This window comes from Sinohyriopsis cumingii, chromosome 1, assembly GCF_028554795.1.
Source record: "Sinohyriopsis cumingii isolate HCF-2022 chromosome 1, ASM2855479v2, whole genome shotgun sequence".
Lineage (NCBI taxonomy): Eukaryota > Metazoa > Mollusca > Bivalvia > Unionida > Unionidae > Sinohyriopsis > Sinohyriopsis cumingii.
This window is the reverse complement of record NC_142961.1, coordinates 144,587,547-144,613,505: the sequence shown is the minus strand read 5'-3', so window position 1 is coordinate 144,613,505 and position 25,959 is coordinate 144,587,547. Positions and strand designations below refer to the sequence as shown.

Genomic DNA, 25,959 nt, shown 5'->3' with positions numbered 1-25,959 from the left:
GTTGTTTGAAAAATGCTCAATGACGTGATTCTTTATGTTATATATAATTTTGTTATTAATTTTATTTCTGCAGCTGGGTTGTTGCGGGTGTTGTGTAGACGAACATGAGTCGTACGGCTGGGGGATCTACAAAATGCACAGCGTTTGGCTCAACTTCGAACCCAAATCACCAAGCGGTAAGTATCATGATTTGCGAATGGGGGGGGTGGGGTGGAATTTGTGGAAGAGCCCATATTACCATGCAGTAAGCTGATCAAATTAAAACAAATCGTGTCTCCTTTATTTCGTTGCTCTGCGAAATGGGGGGAAAAAAAACCTACTCTTGTGAGGAATTTGTAAGATCACATACTACCACGTAGTAAGTAGCATGGTCTGTGATTCAGGAACTGTGATTTGGAAAAAAAAGGTCTCTTGTAACACCTAGGAATTAGTAAGATCTCTAAATCGAGAAGAAAGTCGCTTGTGCAAGGATTCATTTTACCATGCATAATAATAATTGGTATTCTGTATACCTTATACGAAAAGTTGTTATTGTGGCCGTAAATTTTCAATTACACAATGTGAATATGTTTGGTATCCAGTCTGGTTATATTTGCATTAGCAGGTTATCTCGGTACATCCGTTTGGTCGGTCGTTTTGTCGCGTATGTTTGGCCGTTAAATAAAGCCCTTTGATTAATATTTTATTTTGATAAAATGATGATATAAAAAAACTACCTTTCTTTTCTCAATGAATTCATGACTTTCAATTTTGCATTATTATTATGGGAAAGCCTGCCAGTAGCTTCTCGTGGGTCGGTGGTTCTTCCCTGGGTTTTCCAAGGTTCTTCCTCCACCAGTTATACTGGCCGCCAAGCATAGCCTGTCCTGTGCTGAAAAATGGCGTTAAACCCTAGAACAACAACATTATTATTATTATTATTAGTAGTAGTAGTAGTATCATAGCAGAATAGCGCCGACAGTCATACATAGTTTCGGCTCTACTCGGCTGTACTCGACGACTTCATTAGTGTGAATCTATATTTGTATATAATTAAATTTTTCTTTCTTCATTTCAATATCCAGAAATCTGATTGACCAGGCCTTTATGAACCAAAGAAAAATATACAACATATTTAGATACGCCCATTGGGTCTGTTTTTCCCGGACATTCGCAGAGAAATTAACGTGTACAATATTTAAAAGCTACAGTCACATAATTTTGTTTTACATCAATTTCATGTTTACGGTATTAAAAAAATGATGCTGTGAATAATTTAAAAAAAAAAAAGAATTTATGAGATTCTAAAAATGTAAAGCTAAAATGACTGGTGTCCGCAGGAGGCCACCCCTTACCCCTGGAAAAATTCCCGCTGACACCCATGGCTGAAAGGTGGATCAGTCAAAATGCATATAATCCGCAGAGTGAGAGACAGAGAGAGATATTCTGAATCTGATATTCCAAATTTTGGTCCATGTTACATTCTGACAGGTAATTTACATGTCCATAGTAAGGCCAAGATGTAAATAGACACGTTCTAGACCTAGGCCTAGCATAGTAAGGCCAAGATGTAAATAGACACGTTCTGGACCTAGGCCTAGCATAGTAAGGCCAAGATGTAAATAGACACGTTCTGGACCTAGGCCTAGCATAGTAAGGCCAAGATGCAAATAGACACGTTCTGGACCTAGGCCTAGCATAGTAAGGCCAAGATGCAAATAGACACGTTCTAGACCTAGGCCTAGCATAGTAAGGCCAAGATGCAAATAGACACGTTCTGGACCTAGGCCTAGCATAGTAAGGCCAAGATGCAAATAGACACGTTCTAGACCTAGGCCTAGCATAGTAAGGCCAAGATGCAAATAGACACGTTCTGGACCTAGGCCTAGCATAGTAAGGCCAAGATGCAAATAGACACGTTCTGAACCTAGGCCTAGCATAGTAAGGCCAAGATGCAAATAGACACGTTCTAGACCTAGGCCTAGCATAGTAAGGCCAAGATGCAAATAGACACGTTCTAGACCTAGGCCTAGCATAGTAAGGCCAAGATGCAAATAGACACGTTCTAGACCTAGGCCTAGCATAGTAAGGCCAAGATGCAAATAGACACGTTCTAGACCTAGGCCTAGCATAGTAAGGCCAAGATGCAAATAGACACGTTCTAGACCTAGGCCTAGCATAGTAAGGCCAAGATGCAAATAGACACGTTCTAGACCTAGGCCTAGCATAGTAAGGCCAAGATGCAAATAGACACGTTCTAGACCTAGGCCTAGCATAGTAAGGCCAAGATGCAAATAGACACGTTCTAGACCTAGGCCTAGCATAGTAAGGCCAAGATGCAAATAGACACGTTCTGGACCTAGGTCTAGCATAGTAAGGCCAAGATGCATATAGGCACGTTCTGGACCTAGGCCTAGCATAGTAAGGCCAAGATGTAAATAGACACGTTCTGGACCTAGGCCTAGCATAGTAAGGCCAAGATGCAAATAGACACGTTCTAGACCTAGGCCTAGCATAGTAAGGCCAAGATGCAAATAGACACGTTCTGGACCTAGGCCTAGCATAGTAAGGCCAAGATGCAAATAGACACGTTCTGAACCTAGGCCTAGCATAGTAAGGCCAAGATGCAAATAGACACGTTCTGAACCTAGGCCTAGCATAGTAAGGCCAAGATGCAAATAGACACGTTCTAGACCTAGGCCTAGCATAGTAAGGCCAAGATGTAAATAGACACGTTCTGGACCTAGGCCTAGCATAGTAAGGCCAAGATGCAAATAGACACGTTCTAGACCTAGGCCTAGCATAGTAAGGCCAAGATGCATATAGGCACGTTCTGGACCTAGGCCTAGCATAGTAAGGCCAAGATGCATATAGGCACGTTCTGGACCTAGGCCTAGCATAGTAAGGCCAAGATGTAAATAGACACGTTCTGGACCTAGGTCTAGCATAGTAAGGCCAAGATGCATATAGGCACGTTCTGGAACTACGCCTAGCGTAGTATGTTCATTTTTGATTGAACTTTGAGCCTGAAATAAAAACTGAAAGGAATTCACATTATCTTAAGTTGTAATTTCAGTTTAGATAAATAAATTCGTGTATATTTTATAGTTAGGACTTGAGCATGAAAACCGTGAAATTGTCCTTGACTGTCGCAAATAATTGGGGGTGGGGTGGAGAATCATCTGAAACTTAAGCTATAGTTGGGAATTTATTGAGATGGTAAGCATATTTATCGAAGGAATTTCATGTAGACAGACCTTGAAACGGGCGAAAAGTAAAACTAGGTGAACATTGACGTCAAAGGTCCTTAAATGTCAGGAGATGGTGCTCCTGGTGCTAAGCTCATGTGAGGTCAGGGTGGAGAGGTTTCTCTATGGTTTCAAAATTTAATACGTTGAAAACGCGTGTCCAAAAACATTTGTTAGAATGTGAGAGAAAATTCAGGATGTTCTTGTGAGCGTGATTTCAGTGCAAAATCCGCGTTTTACGCGCAGTGCGTGAGACCTGACACGTAGGGATGAATCGAACTGATGATGTTTCAAAACGTGATTCCAGTTATGCTGTTTTCAAGTGTGCAACCTCATAATCTCTGTCTCTGTCTGTCTGTCTCTCTCTCTCTATCGCACACACACAAACACAGCATACTCACAAACCCATTATTTGTTGACAGTAATCGCAAGCAGCCCCCCCCCCCGCTTAAGCTTTAAAAATGATTTGCTATCACCTGTTATTAACCCGAAATGATTTAATTTTGAGTGACACTTCGTGCATTGATGGGGTCCATAAACTGCGACTGTCTTTCTCTCTCTGAAAAAGAAAGACGTATTTGTCTCTTCAAGTCGCTATTGACAATATTACAAAACTAAGGAATACAATGCAGACTAGCTAAGACACGTCGACGTCACTCCCAAATTTCGACATCGGGATATAAGGGTAAAAGTAACTGAACAAATTGAAATTATTGTTACGGTATAATTATATGAATATTTTTCCATCATTTATTTTACTTCGGGTACTTGGACTATGTAGTACAATGGAGGCTGTTCAAATGATGATTACCCATTTACTGCCCAAGGGTTAATTTGTGCCATGTTGTCGGGGAACGGTTGACGTTTTCTGATTGGCTCTATGCAAATTAAAGATACTGGTTGTAAGTATTCATGCACTGCTTGACAACGTTATTAATATGATATATTTCACACATTTTTTTAAAACGGTTCTTAATTATTTTGTATTTATTAGACGTAAAGGTTACTAATACGAATTTAGCACTTTATTGTTATATGTCCGTAAAGTTATGAATCAATAAATACGTGAGTCATACAGTTTGCACGGCCTTTTTTTCGTTCACATTTCGTTGAACGTAAAAAAATAAATGGTCATTCCTTAGGTGAATAGTTCTTTCATCAGACGCATTCTCCATAGTATTGGCTGCAGTTGTTAGTTAAGGAGAGAATTCACTGGTTTATGACTGATACGATTCTTGTCATGCGCAATGCAAACCTGACACAAATGTCAGTAGCTTTAGTCTTCAGCTAGATCAAATGAAAAGTGCAATTTGTCCTTTTATTTTAAGTTGACGCTAAAGAAAGTTATTCATTGACTTTATTTCTTGTTTGGCTTACTTAAGTTATACTGTTCGCTTGCCACAATCGCTCCAGTTTCAAAATCTATTTTATATAGGTGTGCATTTAACCTTGTGAACTAGTATACCTGATAACTGGATAATTATGAACGACGGTCTGAAATATGCACGGAATGGTGGGGATAAAACACTGATTATAACTACATATTCTAAGGCTGTATTAAAATATTTCAGGTTCATGGTAGGGATATACCATTTTTACCCGTATTAATGACACACTATTTAAAGACTACCCTAATTCTGAACCAGTGGATTCGCTATTGCCCAGTGTCTAGTTTGCCGGACTCTTGACGGAAAATGCCCGGTTTCGAATCCTACTACTGGACCAGCCTGGGGCAGCAACCCTGGTGTCCTTGGGCAAGGCACTTTACTCCAAATTGTATCGGCAACCTACTTGTGTTGCTGTACCTTAAAACACCAAACCAAACACATTCTGAATGACAATAGGCACATGGATCTCCTAATATGCCTTTACATTTGCCCCCAGTTAGGCTCTTCCTTGTTTACCCCCCAGTTAGGCTCTTCCTTGTATGTTTTCAGTTTGTTACATATTCGCGTAAATTCATAAATATGTTCTTGAAGGGGGCATTGTTACTACCGCATTTTTGTGAATTAATAATCGACATGCTCACGTATGTTTCATCAGTTATGTTGTTGGTGGTGGTGGTTTATTTTCATTTTTGCAGCACGCGATAGTATATGGCAGCTAGTATAACTGGTGGTGGAAGAATCCGGGAAAACCCCCGCAAAGACCCACCCACGCACAGGAAGGTACTGGCAAGCTTTCTCATATAGGTGAGGAGGTGAGGATGGGTAAAGTGTTCGATTCAGACCACTTGGCCACCCGCAGTCCCGGTCAGTGAATCCGTTTCTCCCTTCAATACAGATATATTCAAAAGTAAATAACACTCTTCATGTCAATTACAGCAACTTCAGAACCATATATATTCACATGTAGGTGGGGTCAAACCGCAAACAACATAGACCTTGATCTTTTGTCGCTTAATGCGCTGACAGATCAAGGTCTGCACTGTCTGTTCTTCTTATTAATTCAAACAAACTGCAGAGTCAGATTTGCCAGCGCATTATGCGATTTATGCTCGAGTACATACGATAATTTTCTTTTCTTCGTACAGTCTATGTCCCTGACAGCTGCTGCGTGGAAGGCAAAGATAAATCCAAATGTCACGGTTACTATGGCAAGTATCGAGGTCCACCAGCATTTGGCCCCCCTGTATCATCGTACCTGGAACATCAGCAGAATGACGCCCTGCATATGGAGGTCAGGAAGATCTCTCTCTCTCCTCCTCCTCTTCTTCTACTTCCTCCTTTTGTTAGGGATTATGCCACTGCATGTCAGAGCTGGCCACTAAAGGAGGCAATCATTTTGCCCTAAGATGCGTTCTATGGTGATATTCACATTGAGAAAGTCTTAGACCTTTTGAAGAGTTAGGTTTATATCAAAATTTGACTTTGTAATTTAATGATTTTTATCTTTATTTTGCTTTTGTTTTTCGTGCCTTCTTGGGGATACCTAAGCTTACTCTTCTTGGGGATACCTAAACTTACTCTTCTTGGGGATACCTAAACTTACTCTACTTGGGGATACCTAAGCTTACTCTTCTTGGGGATACCTAAACTTACTCTTCTTGGGGATACCTAAACTTACTCTACTTGGGGATACCTAAACTTACTCTTCTTGGGGATACCTAAACTTACTCTACTTGGGGATACCTAAACTTTCTCTACTTGGGGATACCTAAACTTACTCTTCTTGGGGATACCTAAACTTACTCTACTTGGGGATACCTAAACTTACTCTTCTTGGGGATACCTAAACTTATCCTTCTTGGGGATACCTAAACTTACTCTTCTTGGGGATACCTAAACTTAATCTGATCTATATAGCACTATCTGTATGTTTGTCTCTCTCTCTCTTGTCTATACTTTCTTACAGTCTCCAGCACCATACTGCAGAGTCTTTATAATACCGTTTTGTATTGTTGGTGACACCATTGCAACATTTACATCATTCAAATTTTTCTTCCAGGGTTGTTATGACAAAGCTCTGGATTATTTTAAGCAGCACGCGCTCATAGTGACGATTGTGACTGGTGCTATACCTGTCTTCTTGGTAAGTTATTAAAGAAATTGGTGGAGGCAAAAATCTTAGTTTGAAGTACCATTGTTTTAGGTGAAGTATGAATGTAACAAATTATAAAAGGAAAATTGTCGTGGAATTCATTTTTATTTATATTAGCGTTGAAAAGGAAAAATTGCAGGAAGGCACAATGACGTAACATACAAGAAGCACTTCTGTTTTCCTGATGCAAAACCTGACAATAGGATTACATAATCTGCTTTATTTATTTATTTATTTATTTATTTATTTATTTATTTATTTATTGTATGCTTCAGTACTCTAGATATTGTTGTGTCCGTTTTGAAATCGCTAGACCAGTATTTGAAATCTTTGAAATTATATATAACATCCGTTGTCATGAATATGTATATTATTTCTAATTGCATATATATATATATATATATATATATATATATATATATATATATATATATAATAAAGCAGTTGTTTTAGAAAAGAAATAATTGGCCGATTTGACTTTGAAAAAATTTGCGCTACGTTTTACGTTCCATGTGCTGTTGACCTTGTCCAAGCTTGAAAGACGCTTGTCCAAGCTTGAAAGACGTGCCATTTCTATGACATTTAATTCACTAGTTTGCACTGTAATATCATTTTTGACCATTTCACATGCAGATAATTGGAATAGCGCTGTCCTTCTATCTCTGCTGCACTCTACCGGACGTTGAGAATGACGATGAGGATGATGACGAATCCGAGGTATAGCATCCAAGGGAGACAACTCATTCTATCCGTCCACTCGCCGTCCGAAAAACATTGTCAATCGACGTTTTGGTTCCTGTAGGATTATATGCATCATCAAATATCGCATTTTAATGTGCCTGAAAAAATATGAAATCCTCAGGAGATTCTTATCGGACAAAAATTCATTCGGGGAGGATCCACGGGATTAACGAAATTTCTTCAGGCCTTTTTTTCTACAAAATTTTCACTCAAGATTGGATGTAAATGCTTGCAGTGCCTGTGTGGTTATTCAGTCCACGCAAACATAACATATTGAATATTCCTATGGAAAAATATCAATCCTGTATGAGTACAATGTACTTTGAGTCTTTTGAGTGTATTCATGGGATAAGAATAATTCAACGTGTGTTGGAGCGTTTGCTTATGCATTTGTATCCAAAGTGGGTGTGGATTATCAGATAAGTACGTTCTGTGTCATTTATTCAGTCGAATTTGCTACAAATGCGCATGGAATAAAAAATTTAATGTAAATAAGAATCGTGCATAAACGTGCAATCAGTCAGTCGAGGTGATCGGTGCTACATGTGAAGATGTCACTCTAACAGCCATGATGTTAATGTTGTGGATTATTCATTCATTAAAAGGCTGTGTGTAATAATAGATCAAACTTACCTCACTTATCCATTTGATTGGATATTCAGTGTGTGGATATTACAATATACGGAAATGATTTTTCGAGCATGCTCCGGTATACAGTCAGCAGAGGTGACTGACGCAGATCGTCGTAACTAAGGAGGTACGTCACACGTACGTCGCTTCCGCTTTTGTCGTAACGCTCTGTCTTGCTGCTGCTGCAGTCTGTTTCACAAAACGTATTGAATCTCCACTCCTTATCCATGTGCTTCTGTGATCTATTTTTTCAGCAAAGGATTTATAAGTGAATTCTAACGTATAACAGATTTACACATATTACATTACAGTATTATTAATGAACTGGCACAGGTCCTTCTGCGTTAATATACTGATCGATCCCGTTTGAAATTGATCATGGAGGCCATTGCTTTGCATTCTATTGGTACATGTACTTATGAAATGTATGGGTGAAAGCTACCATTACGGTTGCAAACGTACCCCCAGTTGCAATCGTATTCAGTGACCGTTACAACGCACATTTTGTTACATGTAATGCCAGGGTATTATTTGCCGTTGCAATAATGCACTTTGCAATGGTATTTTTAACACAGGTGTTATTGCAATGGTATTTATGTCTGTTGCAAAGATCTCGGTATATACGATTTGAACCATATTCACAATCCATTTCCATAATATTTAAATATCGGTGCGACGGTATTTATTGTTGTAATAGTCTATTTTATCGTTATAGTGGTAATTTTAGTGTCGAGACGATACAATTTTCCATTACAACGGTAACATTATCATTCCAAAGGAAAATATATTCCGTTGCAGCAATAAAAACGACCACTGCACCAGAATTTCTTAAGTACTACTAAAACGTCTGAATAGGACGTTGTTTTAGTATGATATTAGAGATCGCAAAGGAACGAACTTTTTTGCAAGAGTAGATGGAACGGTTATAGTGCCTAATTTTCTTTTTGTTTGTTTTAAAAAATGTAAATATTTATATATAAAAATTATTCATAATAAACTCTGATTAAAATGAAAGTAAAAACCAAGGTATCAACTTGCTTATTTCCGAGGCCAATACAGGTAAAACTATATAAAAAAAAATATATGTAGGGAGTTTTCATGCGTCGTTTTTGTGACAGTCGTCCAAAAAATGACAGGTTATATTTTCACTAATAGTTTCAGTCCTATATCTAATGACAAGAAATGAAAATATCTTTCGGCATATTTTTTTGTACTCAAATATAGACAACTTTTAGTTAGTCACACTCTCGTTATTGTTTACCTAGAATTAGATTTATTCTTCTGTCGCGTACAAAGTAGTGAGTGACCAAATACAATTTCTAGATGACAAAAGTTGTATAGGATACAGGTTAGTATTTGTCGTTAGATTTACGTAGCATGGCCTTTGTGTTCGTTTATGGGACCATTTTCGAGGCTGTCGAACTGGGGCGATAGGAGCGGTTGCGGCAATAAATATATTTCGCAAAATATGAACACACCTGCATTTAAATCGCTTTCAAATTGGTCTAACGAATGATTTGCGGCAGAAAAATAAATGATAGGTGATGGTGTCAGGAAGTTGGACGCCAATGTGACGTGGTTATTTTCTGGATCTTGTAATGCCATGAAAAATTACATTTTCTGCTCTTGTTGACACATTTTCCAAAAGCGTTTTTTGAATGGAGGTAACAATCTTGCATTTGAAGACCAAAGCGACCCCCATCCTCCACTCTTTTTCCTCTGGCTTAGTCCGATTTGATCTGACCTTTTCCATCCCATGTCGGATATTTGGACAGTTATGTAACATTGCGAGTGAGGTGTGGTGAGGAGCCATAGCGCTTCTTCTATCGAAAACATGGAATTTGCCGACACCACGCGGTAGTGGCTAAGGGTAATTGCTTTAGCTAAATTGTGCGACCTTATATCATACCCTACCTGCTGAAATCGAGGATATTTAACAATTAAAACATAATTTATAACTTTGCCGCTACGTCATGGTTTCTGCGAATTCCATGTTTTCGAAAATGGATTGGTTCAGACCTACCATCCCGCCATAACTGTCCAGATAATTTACTCGGGATGAGAACAGTCGGAGAAAACTCTCACTATTGTGGATTTGACTTAAAATTTCAACATTATTTTTCTTTGATTATACAGATTATCAGCAGCAAAGAACACAACTGGTTTGACCTATATTTAGGATCACTTTATTTAAACTTTGAAATAAATCTGTCATATATTTAAAAAAAAACTTGAAAAGGAAATTTAAAGGTAGACTTGATTAAATGTTTTAAATGATATTTGTGTTTATTTAGCTTTTGTTTTTCTCTTCTATCTACACTATTTTCATCTTTTGTTATCTCTTTTTCTTTCATTTTATCTAATCATTTAATTTCCTTTGTTCCTATTTTTCTCATTTGCTTTATTTAATCTTTTGGCATCATTATCTTCTCAGAATGTATCTGCCATGCTTTTTATTTATGAACGACTTATTTTCCAGCAATAATTCAACAGTATTGTGTCAATACTGACAATAAAACCGTTGAAACCAAATGTAATTTGAGAAGTCACACTTGTTTAAATTTACTGTCGCCGAGTTTTTTTTCGCGACGCTTTATATCCTCGGACCCCAAGGTGTTATTCACATCCACAGACACTTTAGAAAGTTTTGTCAGAATAACACAAACTCTAATTCTTCATTGAGCCGAAAAATATCGATTATCGCCGTGAGTGTGTTTGTGTGTGTGTGTATGTGTTTGTGTCCTGGTCATGTTGGCAGAAAGGCTTAATCCATATTTGACGATTAACTGGTTTGTTGTCGAAAGAATTGTATCTCTCCATTTGTAATTATCATTCATTGTGATTCAGATTGCATACTAACTTTCGTTTCAAAGTCAATCAAACTGGATCTAAAACTAACGATGACGTTTATTTCGGTTTCGTTTATGTTTCTCCACCAGAACCAAGGTTTTCTGCCAAAGGAAAAAAATTGATACCTTTGCAACATCAGTTACTATCATAATGTGTACTTCGAATAAATATACGTTTTTAATGAGAACTTTTAATGCTATAGCCCGTGATATCAATGATTCTTTGGAAAAGCTGGGTTCCATCTTCGCTAGCCAAGGTTCCAATGTGATAATCCCTATCTATACCTGTGGCGTATCGAGCAGATATTTACGTGCTTCGAGTCTGTAAATTTCATTGGATGCGGCGGCAAGCCATCACATCCAATCAAAATTAAGTTGTTCAAATTTTAAAACTGTTCCAACGTGATCGAATCAAAGGGAGCACATAACTTGAATGGACTGATAAATAAGCAAAATTCCACTTACGGCCCATGTTTGCACAAATAGCTTTCAGTAAAATAGACCTGTAACGGCTTCCCTCTGGTACGTAGTTATACTTTCGATGTTAAACTTTTAAAGTATCATATTTAGGTCAATTGCCTCCATAATTTTCGGCAGATGTACAATGCACCACACTATTGGTTAGTTGGCATTACGTACTAAGGGATGCAATACATGAAATCCAGTAGATGTCGCTAGGACAAAGCACCAATATATGTGTTCGATCCGCCAAGGTGTAGAGAGGGTTATCATATCGGAACCTTGGTTAGAGAAGATGGCTGAGTTCCTTGTCAAACACTTTGGTGCCTAATATGTTTAGTGTTTCTATGATAACGCGAAAATTCTCGCTAAGTATAAATTGCCTAAGAAATGAGTATGCTATATTAAGAAATTAAAACCACTAGGAAAATATTGATAGAGATATGTAGAAATAATTATATTCGTACATTTAATGGAAGATCTAGTGACGATAGAAGTGATGGTTCTACAACTTTTCGAAATTCATCATTCATTGCTTATTCTGTCGTTACTAACAGCGCTTTGAAATATGATAATTTCTGCATATATGACCTTGACCAAACTTTTTTTTATCCATTTGATCACTCCTTGCTAGTAACTAGTTTTCGTTTTTACCTCAAAACTAAGCAAATTTTGCTTGTAATTAACACATTATCACAAAATTCGAGATAGCAAGAAAAAGTATTCCAAATATTGATACTAGAAGGGATTGTAAAGACAGTGGCGTACGAAGGTACTAAGTGTAAATGGCGCCCTGAGCTTCGATTATGGCCCAAAGGGGTTTCGGTGTCCGGGGTTTAGGCATCCCAAGACCTTTGGCGCTCGGGGCAACTAATCCGTCTCCCTCTCCCCCCGTTATTACGCTACAGCGTAAAGTTGACGTAGGATGCACATAATCGTATATAATCAATTTATCAGAATGATATCATCAGTCTATATTTATCAGTCTCATCATTATTTCATGACACTTCTACAAAATATTTTGTAAGAAATGGCTGCAATCCAATTTGTAATAAAAATTGCGAACACTGGTTTAGAACTAAATGCCAAAAAGGCCTGCAGAAAATAGCAAATACGCAAACGGTACAAATCTTATTCGTTCAGATTTGAGTTTATTATAAGAGTCAAGTACCCGTGTAATCTTTAGTGCCATTATACTTTTGTATATAAGGAACACGCGCTTCATTTGGTAATAAATTTTCATAATATGAGAGTTCGTTTTGCCATAGTGGATTTGCCAACCAGAGCTCTGCACACGACTAATTTTGTTATCTTAGGTGGCGCTCTACAGTTTCGTATTTTGCATAGGGTTGGATTTCAAAGAAAATGAATTAACCTGGTTTTCCTCACAGGTTTTACTGGCTGTTTGAAAAAAATAATGTATAGCTTAGGCATTATTAAAAGAACTATCTAATAACCTTTATTTTGGTGTATCTTTTATGGGTGTAATATTGTTTATAGAATATTCAGCTTGGCCTTACTTCCGGTGTGCACTTACATAATAAAACTGCTAGTTCCGCTTGGTCATTTTCACTTCCTTGATTTCAGAGGTAAATTGTATAAAACAAACCAAAGGAGCCGGTAACTTTTTTACATTTTATATATTTTATAATTCGTTCATTGCACTTCAGAAGCTGGTATTGTCTAGTCGGGCAAAAATTACTTACATTCTCGCCATTGTGCATGTTGTAAATGTAAACAACTTAACTTTAAATTTGATTGAAATCAGATCTCCGCTGTTCTACGTAAAGATCAGACAGCGACCGCTTAGGGGCCATGTTCTGGTGACCTATGATGTTGCCATGTCCTCTAATTGTATCAGCTAATCAGAGGAAATCTTGTATCTTAACGTTTGGGAGAATGAGCGGCATCGCATAATAGCATCAATGTGTGCTTAACGATGTGATTCACTTTTAGATTTCCGAAAGCTGCATTTCCTTTAGAACAAAAAGTTGGTCAACGCTTTTTTTGCCCGCTGTCAGCAAAGAAAAAAGCGGAGACCTGCTTGTTGGTCTACATTTTCGATGACCCAATAAGGTACGCACTCATCACAATGTGTCTTCTCCCGTTGGTAGAATAGCATTACTGCCCCTGCCACATGGCCGTAAAATGACAGCTGTGGAATTAGTTGTTTTCGTAACGCCAGAACGATGCTTTCCCAACTATTGGAAAAGCGATTTCATTGGCTGATAAGATTAGGTAATATCTTACGTCATTGGTATGAAAATATTATGTCACATTTCACTACACATGAACATATCAATAGGCCGATTGACACGCACCTCCTGCATCAGTAGTGGTATCAAATTATATCCTTTCAGTTGTTCAATATTATTTTGGTTTTAATGATTTCTTCCCATGTTCTTCATAGGATTTTAATCAGTCACACAGGAATTAGTATAAGATCCAGACGAGGTGCTCGTGTTCTAATTTGCGGATACGATGAATTCATGTTTAGATTTCCCAGTGGTCTAGCAATGAGGTCAGAGTTTCTGACAGATGGTCAATTTCTAGTTCCACTCCTGGTGTTGCATATTTGAGTTCATCATTTCCCCACTGATGATCCTTGTTTACAAATGTAACGTTAGTGAAGTAAAAAAAAAAAAAAAAAACGGCAGAATTTAATTTTTCATGTCTGAATCATGGAGGTTAAGTAGAATTCTACATCTAGGAATTATATCTCATTTGATTGCTACACATCTAGGAATTATATCTCATTTGATTGCTACACATCTAGGAATTATATCTCATTTGATTGCTACACATTTAGGATTTATGTCTCATATTAGATTGATAACTCTGCATGGCTCTTTTCACTTCCTGAACTTCAAATAAATTATAAAATAAAAATAAAGAAATTAGCCGATCAGTTGTTTTGTTTTTTTTAAAAAAAGGTTTTGGTTAATTGTACTTTCATAAAATATTAATGCATGCACCGTGAAAATTCCCTTCTGTATTTTAATGACAGGTAAAGGTAGTGTACTTTGTGCTATTTCAAGTACATTTCCTCTATCAATCACACAGATGCGGTCCTTTTTTTCCCCAGCCGTCTGCACATATATTTTCTTGTAGTGATTAAAACGTAATTGTTTATCTAAGAAAATCAGAGGCTTGTATGTAAGTTTTGGGTGCCGAAGAAATCAAGACAGTAACGTTGCCCACACTGTTAGAGTTACCGAAAAAGTTACCTGGCTCTGTGCCTTCGCTCCATACAGCGATGCTCCAAAACCCCCGAATGTAAGCTTTACTATCGCAAATTTGACGTTGGACCAATCACGAAATGCATTACACTCGCAACTGTGTTAGAATAGAAAATGTGTTCCCTAAGTTTCACGATAATGTCAGGCCCATTGCAGTGCCAATCATTTGACTCAAGCCCACTGCCTTCGTGAGACCTGCCCCATACTGAAAAGTCGGTCCGACGTTCCTCGATTTTCTTAAAAAGTCAGTTTCATCATTCCTGCTTCGTTCCGATATATTTGTTTTGTTTTCTTTTGGCACGCTGTTCCTTGTTCATGCCAAAGTATGAGAGTTTCCATATGCAATAGGTCAACTGTACTTTATGACGTTTGAAATAAAATAAGTGTTAACATTTTTGACACAGTTTGAGTTTGTTATATTAACAATTTCTATATATTATGCAAATGATGTTGGTATTTTTTATTATGACATATAAATATGGCTTTCATTCTGAATGAATGTGATGTGTGTGAAATGCGTGTTGTTTTGTTGATCTTTATGCGCATTAGCGTTACTATGGGACCATAACCTGTTAAAACCCAATAATTATATTCCGTGTTCTATTTCAATAATGATTTATGTTCTATGCATGTCAGTTTCAACAATTTAAACGTAAGACATATGTTTTTTTGTTAAAATAAAAATTCACAGAGCCTATGTCTTGTGTCATGGCAATTCATTTCAAAAGCATGTATTTCACTTTAGCAGATACGTTATCAAGTATGAAGCTCATAATGTTTGTATGTATTATTGTAATAATATATTTACATAATATTAGACGTACATGTACACTTAGCGTAGTATTACAATAATATGTATACTGCATATTAGATGTACACATACACCTAGTGTAGTATTACAATAATATGTATACTGCATATTAGATGTACACGCACACCTAATGTAGTATTACAATAATATGTATACTACATATTAGATGTACACATACACCTAGTGTAGTATTACAATAATATGTATACTGCATATTAGATGTACATTTACACCTAATGTAGTATTACATAATATGTATACTACATATTAGATGTACACATACACCTAGTGTAGTATTACAATAATGTGTATACTGTATATTAAATGTACGCGTACACCTAGTTTAGTATTACAATAATATAGCTGTTACATATTAGATGTACATGTACACCTTGTATGGTATTACAGTAATATGTATAATACAGTCTAGTATTATCATCATATTTCATACAGGAAAGTTGATATTGAATGTGTCAGTATTGCTTTCTGATTTTTCTAATTCTGATGTTTTACTGATGTAGTTCATTACAATCACTTTTAGTCGGTTTTTTGTATACTTTGAAAATCATGTTCTTCACTTATAATACTGTCATTATTTCATTAAATCAGTTTTTAAAAATCTGTCAGTTTATTTTCAGTCATTTGACATTGTTTGCATTTTTAGCACAATTTCTAATTCTTCCCAACTTCGGGTATTCAGAAACTCAAACAATATTCGCTTCTCGAAACTTAAGAAATGGTGAAAACGGTTGTATTTCTCATATGCTTTTATTTTTTTATTTTTTATATTTTACATTATTATTAAATAAATAATATGTTTACATATTTTGTATAATCAGGAGTGGGGACCTTTGAAAGCTGAAATCAAAATAATGGCAAAAAATAATAAAATTAACAAAAAGTATTGACGATTATACTATTTGTAAAGCTAAATTAGATTAAATTAGAGAGAAAAATATGTAATTAAAAACAAAAGAATAATTTAGCAAAACTGTCTAGTGGATTAATTACTTTCACCGCATCATTTGTTTTTCAAAGAGAATTTTAAATTACTGAAATTTGTCCAGGAATGCTTGTAATTTCATTATATTTTAGTTTGAATTATCTGCCCTTGTGCATATGGTTGAGAAAATGGACAGCCGTTTCTTACATCGCCACTGCATGCATTTCAACAGGCATATAACGTACGCTTATAAAAATACATATTCAGTGGAATTTGGTGAAGTATTATGCACAAAACTACAATGCCGTGTAGAAGTGTATATTATGTATGCAGAGCAATTTCACTACAAGGAACTGTGGTGGCTAAGGCGTTGTGACCTGAATGCAGGTTTGATTGGCACCATCCAATCAGCCAAAATAGGCTAACTTGACGTGACCTATGGCAAGGCACTTTCTTGTGTGTACATTTTATATCAAACTTGAAAGTAGTGATGTGCGCCAAACCATTTTCACGACATGTTAGTTGAAAGAAATTAATGAATCAATGGCTTTTTAATTCCAATTTATTTTAGAAAATATTATTTTACGTAATAAAATGCAGTAAATACTTTCTCGTGTTACTTTTTGTTGTTGTTTTGCCATAAATGCAATTTCAGTAATCGTATGATACATGGGTAACGACGGTTTCCATTTTTATCTGCATATGTTTGTCGCCTATTAAATCGTGTTCTCTCATCCTGATGTGAAGATTTTCTGACTTTCACGAATATGTGACTATTAGCATGGGATTATTATTTTACAGTAATATAAGTACTTCCATTTCCCAATTCCAAAGAGAAACCTGTGCATGCACTTCTGTTTCACGTTATATGTTATCACATGACCTAGAAACATCTGCCCCATCGACTATTTGCTCACCTGAAACATATGTCAGCATAGTTTTTTTAATTTATCATTCCGGTCTCTGTAAATATCACTTTATTGTTCGGTACCTTTGATAACATTCTCTCTCTCTCTCTCTCTCACACACACACACACACACACACACACACACACATGGGAGAAAATAAACTAAATGCATATTTTCACCTTGTCATTAATGTTAGCGCAAGAAAAGCAATTCAGGCGGCATTACTTTAGATTCCTTTTAGATTAACTCCCTTGTAATAAATTTGATTTTTCTCTTACGTCTGATCGTGGAGTCAGTTATATTACGTTAATAGTAAAAACGAAAAGTTTAAGCATTAAGGGCATATATGTTTTCCCCGAGAAACTGTCACTTTAAAACTTATTACTGGGACCAGCACGAGGTGTCTTATGAATTAATTTCAGAAGTTTTGAGAAATTATTGTAATTTCCTTACATTTCACTTCGCAGTCGCGTCAATAGTCTTGCTTGCTATTTGGTCTATCGATCCGAACTATCTTTTACACACATTTCCTGACAATGTGAGTCGTGTGATAGGAGCGCGGGGACTTGGCAACAGAACTTAGTACTGATGCGTAATAAGTCACGTTGTTTATTGGTTTGGTCTTGCGGGTTTATTGCAGTATTCGAGACAATATAAAAAGTATTTTCGAAGATTTACTTCATCGCTGGAAAATGATTGGAAAATAAAGTTTTGCGCATCCCATTTCATGAATATTGTATTTTAAGCAATGCTATTTTGAGAGAGAGAGAGAGAGAGTCAATGGAATAGTGAAATAATGATAGAACGACCCATAAAAGAGAAACAAATAATGTTATATGAAAAATACATCCATTTAGTCAAACTGCCATGTGGTGATGGTGGGGTTATGTTCCTGAATACTAAGATAAACCCGGGGTTGACTAAATGACTAAAACATTTAAGTACTTCTATCAAATCATGTTACATGTATTTTTAATCATCTGTGTTCAGTTTCGTTTCTTTATTTTTGTCCTCCGGTAACAAAAGCTATTATCAAAACATTATTAAGCTCGTGTTTTTCTATTGAATCATCAAAATATTTGTATTACATTTGACAATTTTCAGAAATGGATATATTTGAAACTAAACCGGTGATTTTTTTAATTTATTTCTCTCTCGCGCGCGCTCAGTAATCAGATAGCATTACGTCATCATTAAACATTTTGAGCAAATGGACAACATTGAATACGCAACATATACAACACATGGTCCACGTTTTTTTTTCGTATACCAATTCATCCCTAAAATGGGTAAAAGAAACAACATTGACAAATATTCTAAAACAAACTAGCAACAACAAAAAACAAAAAAAACCACCATTTTTTTTAGCAAGTTGGTCAACCTATAACCTTGGATATGACATCAGTTAATTATTTTTTCTTTATAAATGTGTACCAGTCTAGCTAAAGCTGGCATGGGCAACTTCCTCGTGGGTGCTGGCCAGATAAGCGACATTTAAAACCACACCATATGATGAAAACCAGATCACGGGCCAGGTCCGGCTTGCGGGATAAATCTTGAACAACTGACCTAAAGGATATCATGAAAGAGTGCATTAGTAATGGTAATTATGTTCTGTTTTACCACAAAGTCAAGGGTAGGGTAAAGGTCACAAGGAATCAGTGTGTAGACCTATGTATGTACTACATTTATACACTGGGCCAAGCACGTGCTGGTTTTCATGTCATGACGTATTTCATGCTTTGAATTGGGGATAGTGTCAACACCGAATACTAATAAAAGAATCCCTAGCCTCGCCATTGTGTCATAGCTGTGTTGCAGAACCAGAAACATAACCGCGGATGTTTGTTTTTTACTGGGAGGGGGTGTTTTGTGGTTTTTGTTGGTGGTGGTGGTGGTGGTTTGTTGTTGTTTTTTTTAAATACATAAATTAGGAGTTGTTTGGAAGAATCGTAGACACCATCACAGACTGACACATTGAAGACGTCGTAGCGATATGACTGAAAATTTTGTTAAAACTACGTTAAAAATCCAAATCACACACACGCACACGCTCAAAGCATGCATGAATTTTTAGTCATCATACATGAACCGGAGTTTATTTTAGCTTTGAAATAGATTATTCCTTTTGTGCAGTGTATTGATTTTAGGTCTGTGATAAATATCGAAATATTACATTTGTATAAGACAATTACAAAAAAAAAAAAAAAAAAAAAATGGTTTCAACATTGACGACATTCTCCAGCGTTTTGCTCTATACTTTGTTTTCACCGGCGAGAAATGCGTCAGCTTGCAAAAACTATTGATCGTGTTAGCTTGACGCTGTGCTGAAAAATATTCTTGGATGTGAACTAAATACCAGCCAAGCTATCCCCCCCCCCCTCCACCTGCAAGCCATGATTCCATGATGTCTTGACAATAACTTTGTTTTATATAGAATTTGCTTGAAGATGGTTATTTGAATTATTTCCCCAATACCAGTCTGGACACAATTTACGGGAGGCTGGCTGGCTGGCCTTGATGTGCAGGAGCTGGTATGTGGAGACAGGTGAATTTGATATATCGATCCAATCATTTCTGAGCTACAAATAGCATCGCTCCCAGGGGACGGAATTTAATTAGGACCTTGATGTAGTTCCACTGGGAACGACGCCAGATTGTAGCGAATAATTTCGGAATGAAAGTCTTAGCATATGTATCTTTGAATTGCTGCTTTAAAAGAGTGGGGTTCTTTAGAATGGTCAGAATAACACAAATTGGTAACGGCGCGCTAACTTGAGGATTTCCCTTTTCATGCCCGGCAAGCCCTTCACAGGAGAATGTGAGTGTGTGTGTGTGTGTTGGGTGGGGTGGAGGACAAAACACTTATACAGAAATCAGCTTAAAACATGTACCTTATATGATTTGAAGAGAATTGGTCTAAATATCAAATGAAACTAAATAGTTTCGGGAAAATATGCTTTATAAAGTCCTACATTTTTCTACATCTAGTTTTCATATGTAGACTCCAATATATTTCCTTTCGCATGCGTTCTACGTTCGTCCATCCCTGTGTTAACTCCATAGATAACATCTCAATTTATATTCCAGCGACACTGTCGTAGTATCTAATATCATTTATAGAACATGCCGTTTTATTAGGTAAGTTATCATCCGTGTCATATCATTCTTTAATTAGCAGGTTATGTTCGAGAAGTTAATAATATTATTAAATTAATAAATTTTCAATAACGTTCAGTTTGCTTCCCGCTGCGTGTTTGAATTTTTCAACGAGATCTTTAGTGTATTTAGTTTTCAATTTAGCGAATTTAATCTTTGTGGGTCATGATGAATCCACTCAAGTCATTCGTGTCTTCAATATAGTGTATTGATTAGATGATATTTAATACACTTATTGATCTGTATCACAATATTAGTTTTATTTTTTATAAATCGATATAACATTTTCGCTTCACGCTATTGTCGGCTATGTTCTATGAATTTAAAAATGTTTGTTTCCAGAGTCGGTCATTGTTTTGTTTAATTTATCTTCTAGCTTCTTTTTTTATATCATTGTCTTGTTGAACGCAGAGTGGAGCTTTTTCATACCTGGGGTTTTCAATTAGAATGTATACAGTTCACGTTGAAACAATATTTGTAACTGTAAGGATTCAATTAGGAACAAAAGGATCGGTATAGCACGGGTTCGTTGAATCCGTATTTTGTTGCTACCATAGGTTCAATCATCGATGTAGGATTGTATGGTAACATGACGCACTCCTAAGGGGATGATTTCTGTAAATTCATACTAAAGGCAGCGTAAATGCTCCAAATTTTAATAGAATTTTGAAACTTTAGTGGAACAATCAAACTTTCCAGATCAATGTATACTAACTTAGCTGTGTTCTCTATAACACAAATTACACACATCAATCATACACCACAATATAAGTTATTTTAACAATACCTAATAGCCTGAACAACCAGTGAGGAAAACATGGAAATTTCTTTTTCATTAAAATTAAACCCCATGAGAGTACGAAACTGCGGAGCGCAACCTATGGTGTCTACTTGGTCATAACGGTGCCATTCACACTTTCGAGATGTCTGCCACAGTGGCCATCTTGAAAATCTTGTTATCATTATTCCTTCTCAATGACTGCTAATATCAGCATGATATTTCCACTGAAAGAGTTCTTATGTCTTGGATGGCACAGAATTGGTGCCAATCTGAAATCGAATATGGCCGAAATGGCATCCATCTTAAAAATCTATCTTGTTATTGTTGCTTCTCCGAAACGCAGATTCATCTTGCCATGGGGTTTCTACCATAAGATTTCTTGCGAGGATTTGCTGGCTTTAAAAGAAAATTGTTCAGTATTAACACCAAATATGGTTTCAAAGGAAGAACTAATTTTATATTGAATTCCTGGAAATTCTTTTCAATCAGTAGCGCGTCAGCTCCTTCGAGGGACTCTTGCTCTCAAGATGAATTTTCTTTTTCCCTCTTAAAACGATTGCCTGGCCTCCAGTCAACGGCTTTATTACCATCCAGTTCAATCCCTGAATGTTCGTATGTATTCTGGAGGTTTGTATTAATTTGTAGCAGGTGAAACAAAAGTGACGGAGATACCTAAGGTACTCTATTTTACCGATCATTCCTCGTTCTGCGCGGAGTTCTCGCCAAAGGGCTCGACCAGTGTACGTATGTGAGAAATATTGTCAGGAGCTTCTCGTGGATCAGTGGTTCTTCCCGAACTCTTCCTCCACCAAATTTACTGCCGTTATGTATATAATATGCTTAAAGATGGCGTTAAACTACACCAAGCCAAAACAAACATTTCTTTTTAATATTTTACATCAACAAAGCAGTTTAAAACGCTTGAGTGTAACTGTCGTTTTCCCTCCGCAATATGTAGATAACACATGTCTAAAAATGAAGGAAATCTGATTTTATGCAAAACAAGTTTTTAAATGTTAATATCGTTGTAAAAGTTACACTTCACAGTGCCAACACAATGTGAAGAGCGGCAATCAAGCCTGATTTGCATGGATCAAGTCAAACTTTCTTTATCAAGTTTAAATTCTTTAAATCGTCATATGACAAAAAATCTGACACGACTCGTTAATATCGAAACCAGGCGAAATTCCGAACAATCCTTGAAAGAAAGAAAAAAAAAACTGTGCATTTTCATGTTTCGTTAAGAAGAAATTGGTCAGATTTGTATTTTGTTTTATTTGAAGATGACTTTTTTTTCCAATGAAAGGTTTGCTGACAAACCAAGTTTTGAACTTGTTGAAAATATCCCAGCAACCGTTTGCACAATGCCGACGATGTCTCCGGGTCACGTTTCCTCGCAGTGTATGAAATTAAATATTCGCTGCACCTTTCCAAACCAAATCCTCACAACCGTGCAACATACATCATCTCATTCACCATGTTCAGCTGTTACTCAGATAAAATATGCTACATTATGGTTCGTTCGTTCGTTTGTTCCAGAGCGGTTTTAAACCGAACCATTGCCTCGTCAATGACGTTAATCCCGTGGTCGCGATTAATTTTTAATGGATGAAACGATAAAAGAGATTATTATTATTATTATTGAATCAGTGGTATAATTTTAAATAAGGATTATTTCAATATTGATTAAAACATTTTTAGGTGAGTTTAGCCGGGATATATAAAATTAAAAAATTCCGAATCACACACGCATGCATGTGTAGTGGATAAAAGAGTAGCTGGATGATATACATGTAGATCACATTACACTGTCGATACGAGCATCATGAAGTAGTTGCATGTTTTGCACGCTAGTGCTCACCGTGTCATTGATTATTAACATGTACACTACTGTGCAAATTTGTTGAACTCGTGTTGCCTAAGGAGATCCGGCAAATTTTGTATGTCTGAATACAGATGCTGGCAAAAGATCGATACCTCCTGTGTTCTAAGATAACAAAAGAACACTATTATAATCAAAATATTTTTTTTATTTGAAAAGAAAATCAATGTAAATGTCTAAATCAACTCTTACGAAATGAACTTGTGCCTCGTGTGGTTGTGTGATGTTAAAGTCAGTCAAACATGAAACGACAAACCTGAAACATTTCGTGCTTATGGTTTTATGGAGCTATTTTAGAGGTTTATCAAGAACTGATCAGGTGCCAGGCGGTAAAAACCATACATGGTCCCCATAGTAACCATTGATTTAAATGTCATAATCAGCTTGTCGCCATATTGAAACAGAGAACTACAAAACATTTAGCCGTCACGTGCAACATATTACACTCAGCAAATCCCCACGTTATTGATCATGAAGCTGGCATTTTCCATATGAAAACTACAACTAGTCTGTGAACGATGATTCATTTTTTTTTTGCCACAAGAACTTACTTGATTCAAGAGGGAATAACGCGTTTGATTCATTATAATAACACAGATACTGTTTTTCTCTTGTGGAAAAGTAGCCCATGCATGATTCACACACACACACACACATATATATATAAAATTTCAAGGTGGATTACTACCGAGTTTTGTAAGCAGAAAAGTGTTTTTAAAAAAAGGATTAAAAAAAAATCACGAATATTTACAAGAAAAATGTAAGACTGGCAGGATTCCAGATGCATTTTACTTTAAGCATTTTACTGGTAGTGGTGTCAAATACAAACGCAGAACACTTTCCAAAGAGCTTTTAAAATGAAGAGGAGACTGTACAACTTCCGCAATTATTTTCTAATTTTGTTCTTAATCAAAGAATTTTATGATATTATAAAATTCTAAAACTTTTCCAGAAAAAAAGTTTTCAGTTCTTCCGACTTTTAACCACGACGAACATTTCTGTTTACAAATACTAGAATAAAAACATTAAAAAATAATATTTAATTGCCAGATCCAACCAAAGTACTGGGACAATCTATGGAATTAATTTAACAATGCAAGCTAATTATTTCAGCAAGGAAAAATGACTGTTTCTTGATGATGGTTAGCTTTCGATCCCATCCCGCCAATATCTGCAGTGGTTACAGTAAAATAGGTTCTTCACACGCTTTTATTGTTCTTTTCTGATGCCCGCTGAATTTAAAATTTAAGAATGGGAGAATTGTGACTTGTGCTATTCAGCAGTTATCTTCTTGTTTTGCTGTGGAATAGCGGAGTCCATTGATAGCCCAGGCTTTCTTTTTAAGTTTTGATAATTTGATACTCAATTTCATGCACGCACTCAACATAAATTGATAACCCGACAGATTCTGTGATGCTAGGAAGGCAAGGGATGTCCAACTTTCCAAAGGAAGGCTGACAGCTTGTTAGTGATAAACTAAATCATAACTTGTTTGTGAAAAAAAGGAAAACATACACAAATTACCATTTTTAGACAGAAATCAGTCTGTGAATAGAGTAACGGGCTTTTCTGAGACCTTATTCAGTTTCTGTTATGTTCAGTTTACCTATATACTAGCTATTACCATGTGTACTTGCTTTTTTTTCGAGTCCTTTTTCAAACATCATAGATCCCGATATGCCATTGCATAATGCACCAGCAGATCTGTGACTTTGCAGTTTGTAGCCGGACACAACTATTAGACAAGTTCATATGGCACCTTCGTTTTGAGTGAAAAATTTATCCTTTTTTGATGTAAAATTACAGATTAATAATGATAATAATAGAAAGACTCTTATAAGAACCACCAGGCACAAAAGTCATCAGGTCAACACACAGCTTCTATCATTTATTTTAATTAAATATCCGTCGCTAATCTAAACTGCAGATCAGGGTCTATATTAGTTGTTCTACTGATTCCTCTTAAGCTGCACAGACCCAGATCTGCTGGTGCATTATGGCAGATCTGGGTCTGTGCAGTTTGCAGTTGGACTCAACTTATAAGCAACTATATACAAATGATCAGAAATATTTTGTTATTAAAAGGTTTAAAATTATGGATATCAAAATTATTATTAAGAATAATAAATTAATTTGATTTTATAATTGTCTAAACCTAGAATACAATGAAATCTGTACATGTTTTAAATATAAAATTAAATCCAATGTTTTTATCAAATAAATAACTGTAATAGTCTGTACGATTCAGATTCTGCTGCAAGAGAAAATAGGAAATCATCAAGGGGTAAGGGAGGTGTAAAGGGAAATGAAAGGGATATGTCAATTTTATTAATCTGCCTTTAACAATGATAGACAGTGTAATCAGAAACCTTTCAGCTGAAGTGTTGTGATATTATGTACATCTATTTAATAGTTGCACCTTGTTAGTTTCAATATTTCAAACTGCTGAGGACTAGAAATTAGTATATTAGGGACCGTCCATAAATGACGTCACGCACCTGGGGGGGAGGGGGTCACACATTTGTGATGATGTGTGATGAGGGGAAGGAATTTGTTTAAAAAATATGTGACGGGGGGGGGGGGGGGTAGGTGTAAAAAATCGGCCAAAATCGCGTAACGTCATTTATTGATGGCCCCTTAGTCATTTCTTAATCAGATTATCTTTTCATGTCATTTTTACTAAATGAATGTTGACATTTCTTGAAAACTTACAAAAGAAACAGCATTCATACTGTATGACAAATATTGTCAGTTACATTAGTCTACTAATAAACTACATAAAATCAACT

The 25,959-nt window shown here is 36.2% G+C and overlaps 1 protein-coding gene across 5 annotated transcripts in view; it reads left to right on the top strand.

The window, feature by feature from the left end:
- LOC149808077 (tetraspanin-9-like) overlaps window positions 1-25,959 on the top strand; it is a 148,818-nt gene that overhangs the window by 47,128 nt on the left and 75,731 nt on the right. For 2 of the 5 annotated variants that reach the window (XR_016423969.1, XR_016423974.1), the window contains exons 6-9: window positions 74-176; window positions 5,761-5,906; window positions 6,675-6,758; window positions 7,401-8,265. Coding sequence is in view for 2 of the 5 variants with exons in the window: in XM_089973363.1 (XP_089829489.1) it covers window positions 74-176; window positions 5,761-5,906; window positions 6,675-6,758; window positions 7,401-7,490 (423 nt within the window). In the remaining 3 variants the exon portion in view is untranslated. Of the gene's footprint in view, window positions 1-73; window positions 177-5,760; window positions 5,907-6,674; window positions 6,759-7,400; window positions 17,049-18,785; window positions 20,575-25,959 lie in introns of those variants that run through there. The other 3 variants (XM_089973363.1, XM_089973350.1, XR_016423971.1) reach the window with 2 other exon arrangements.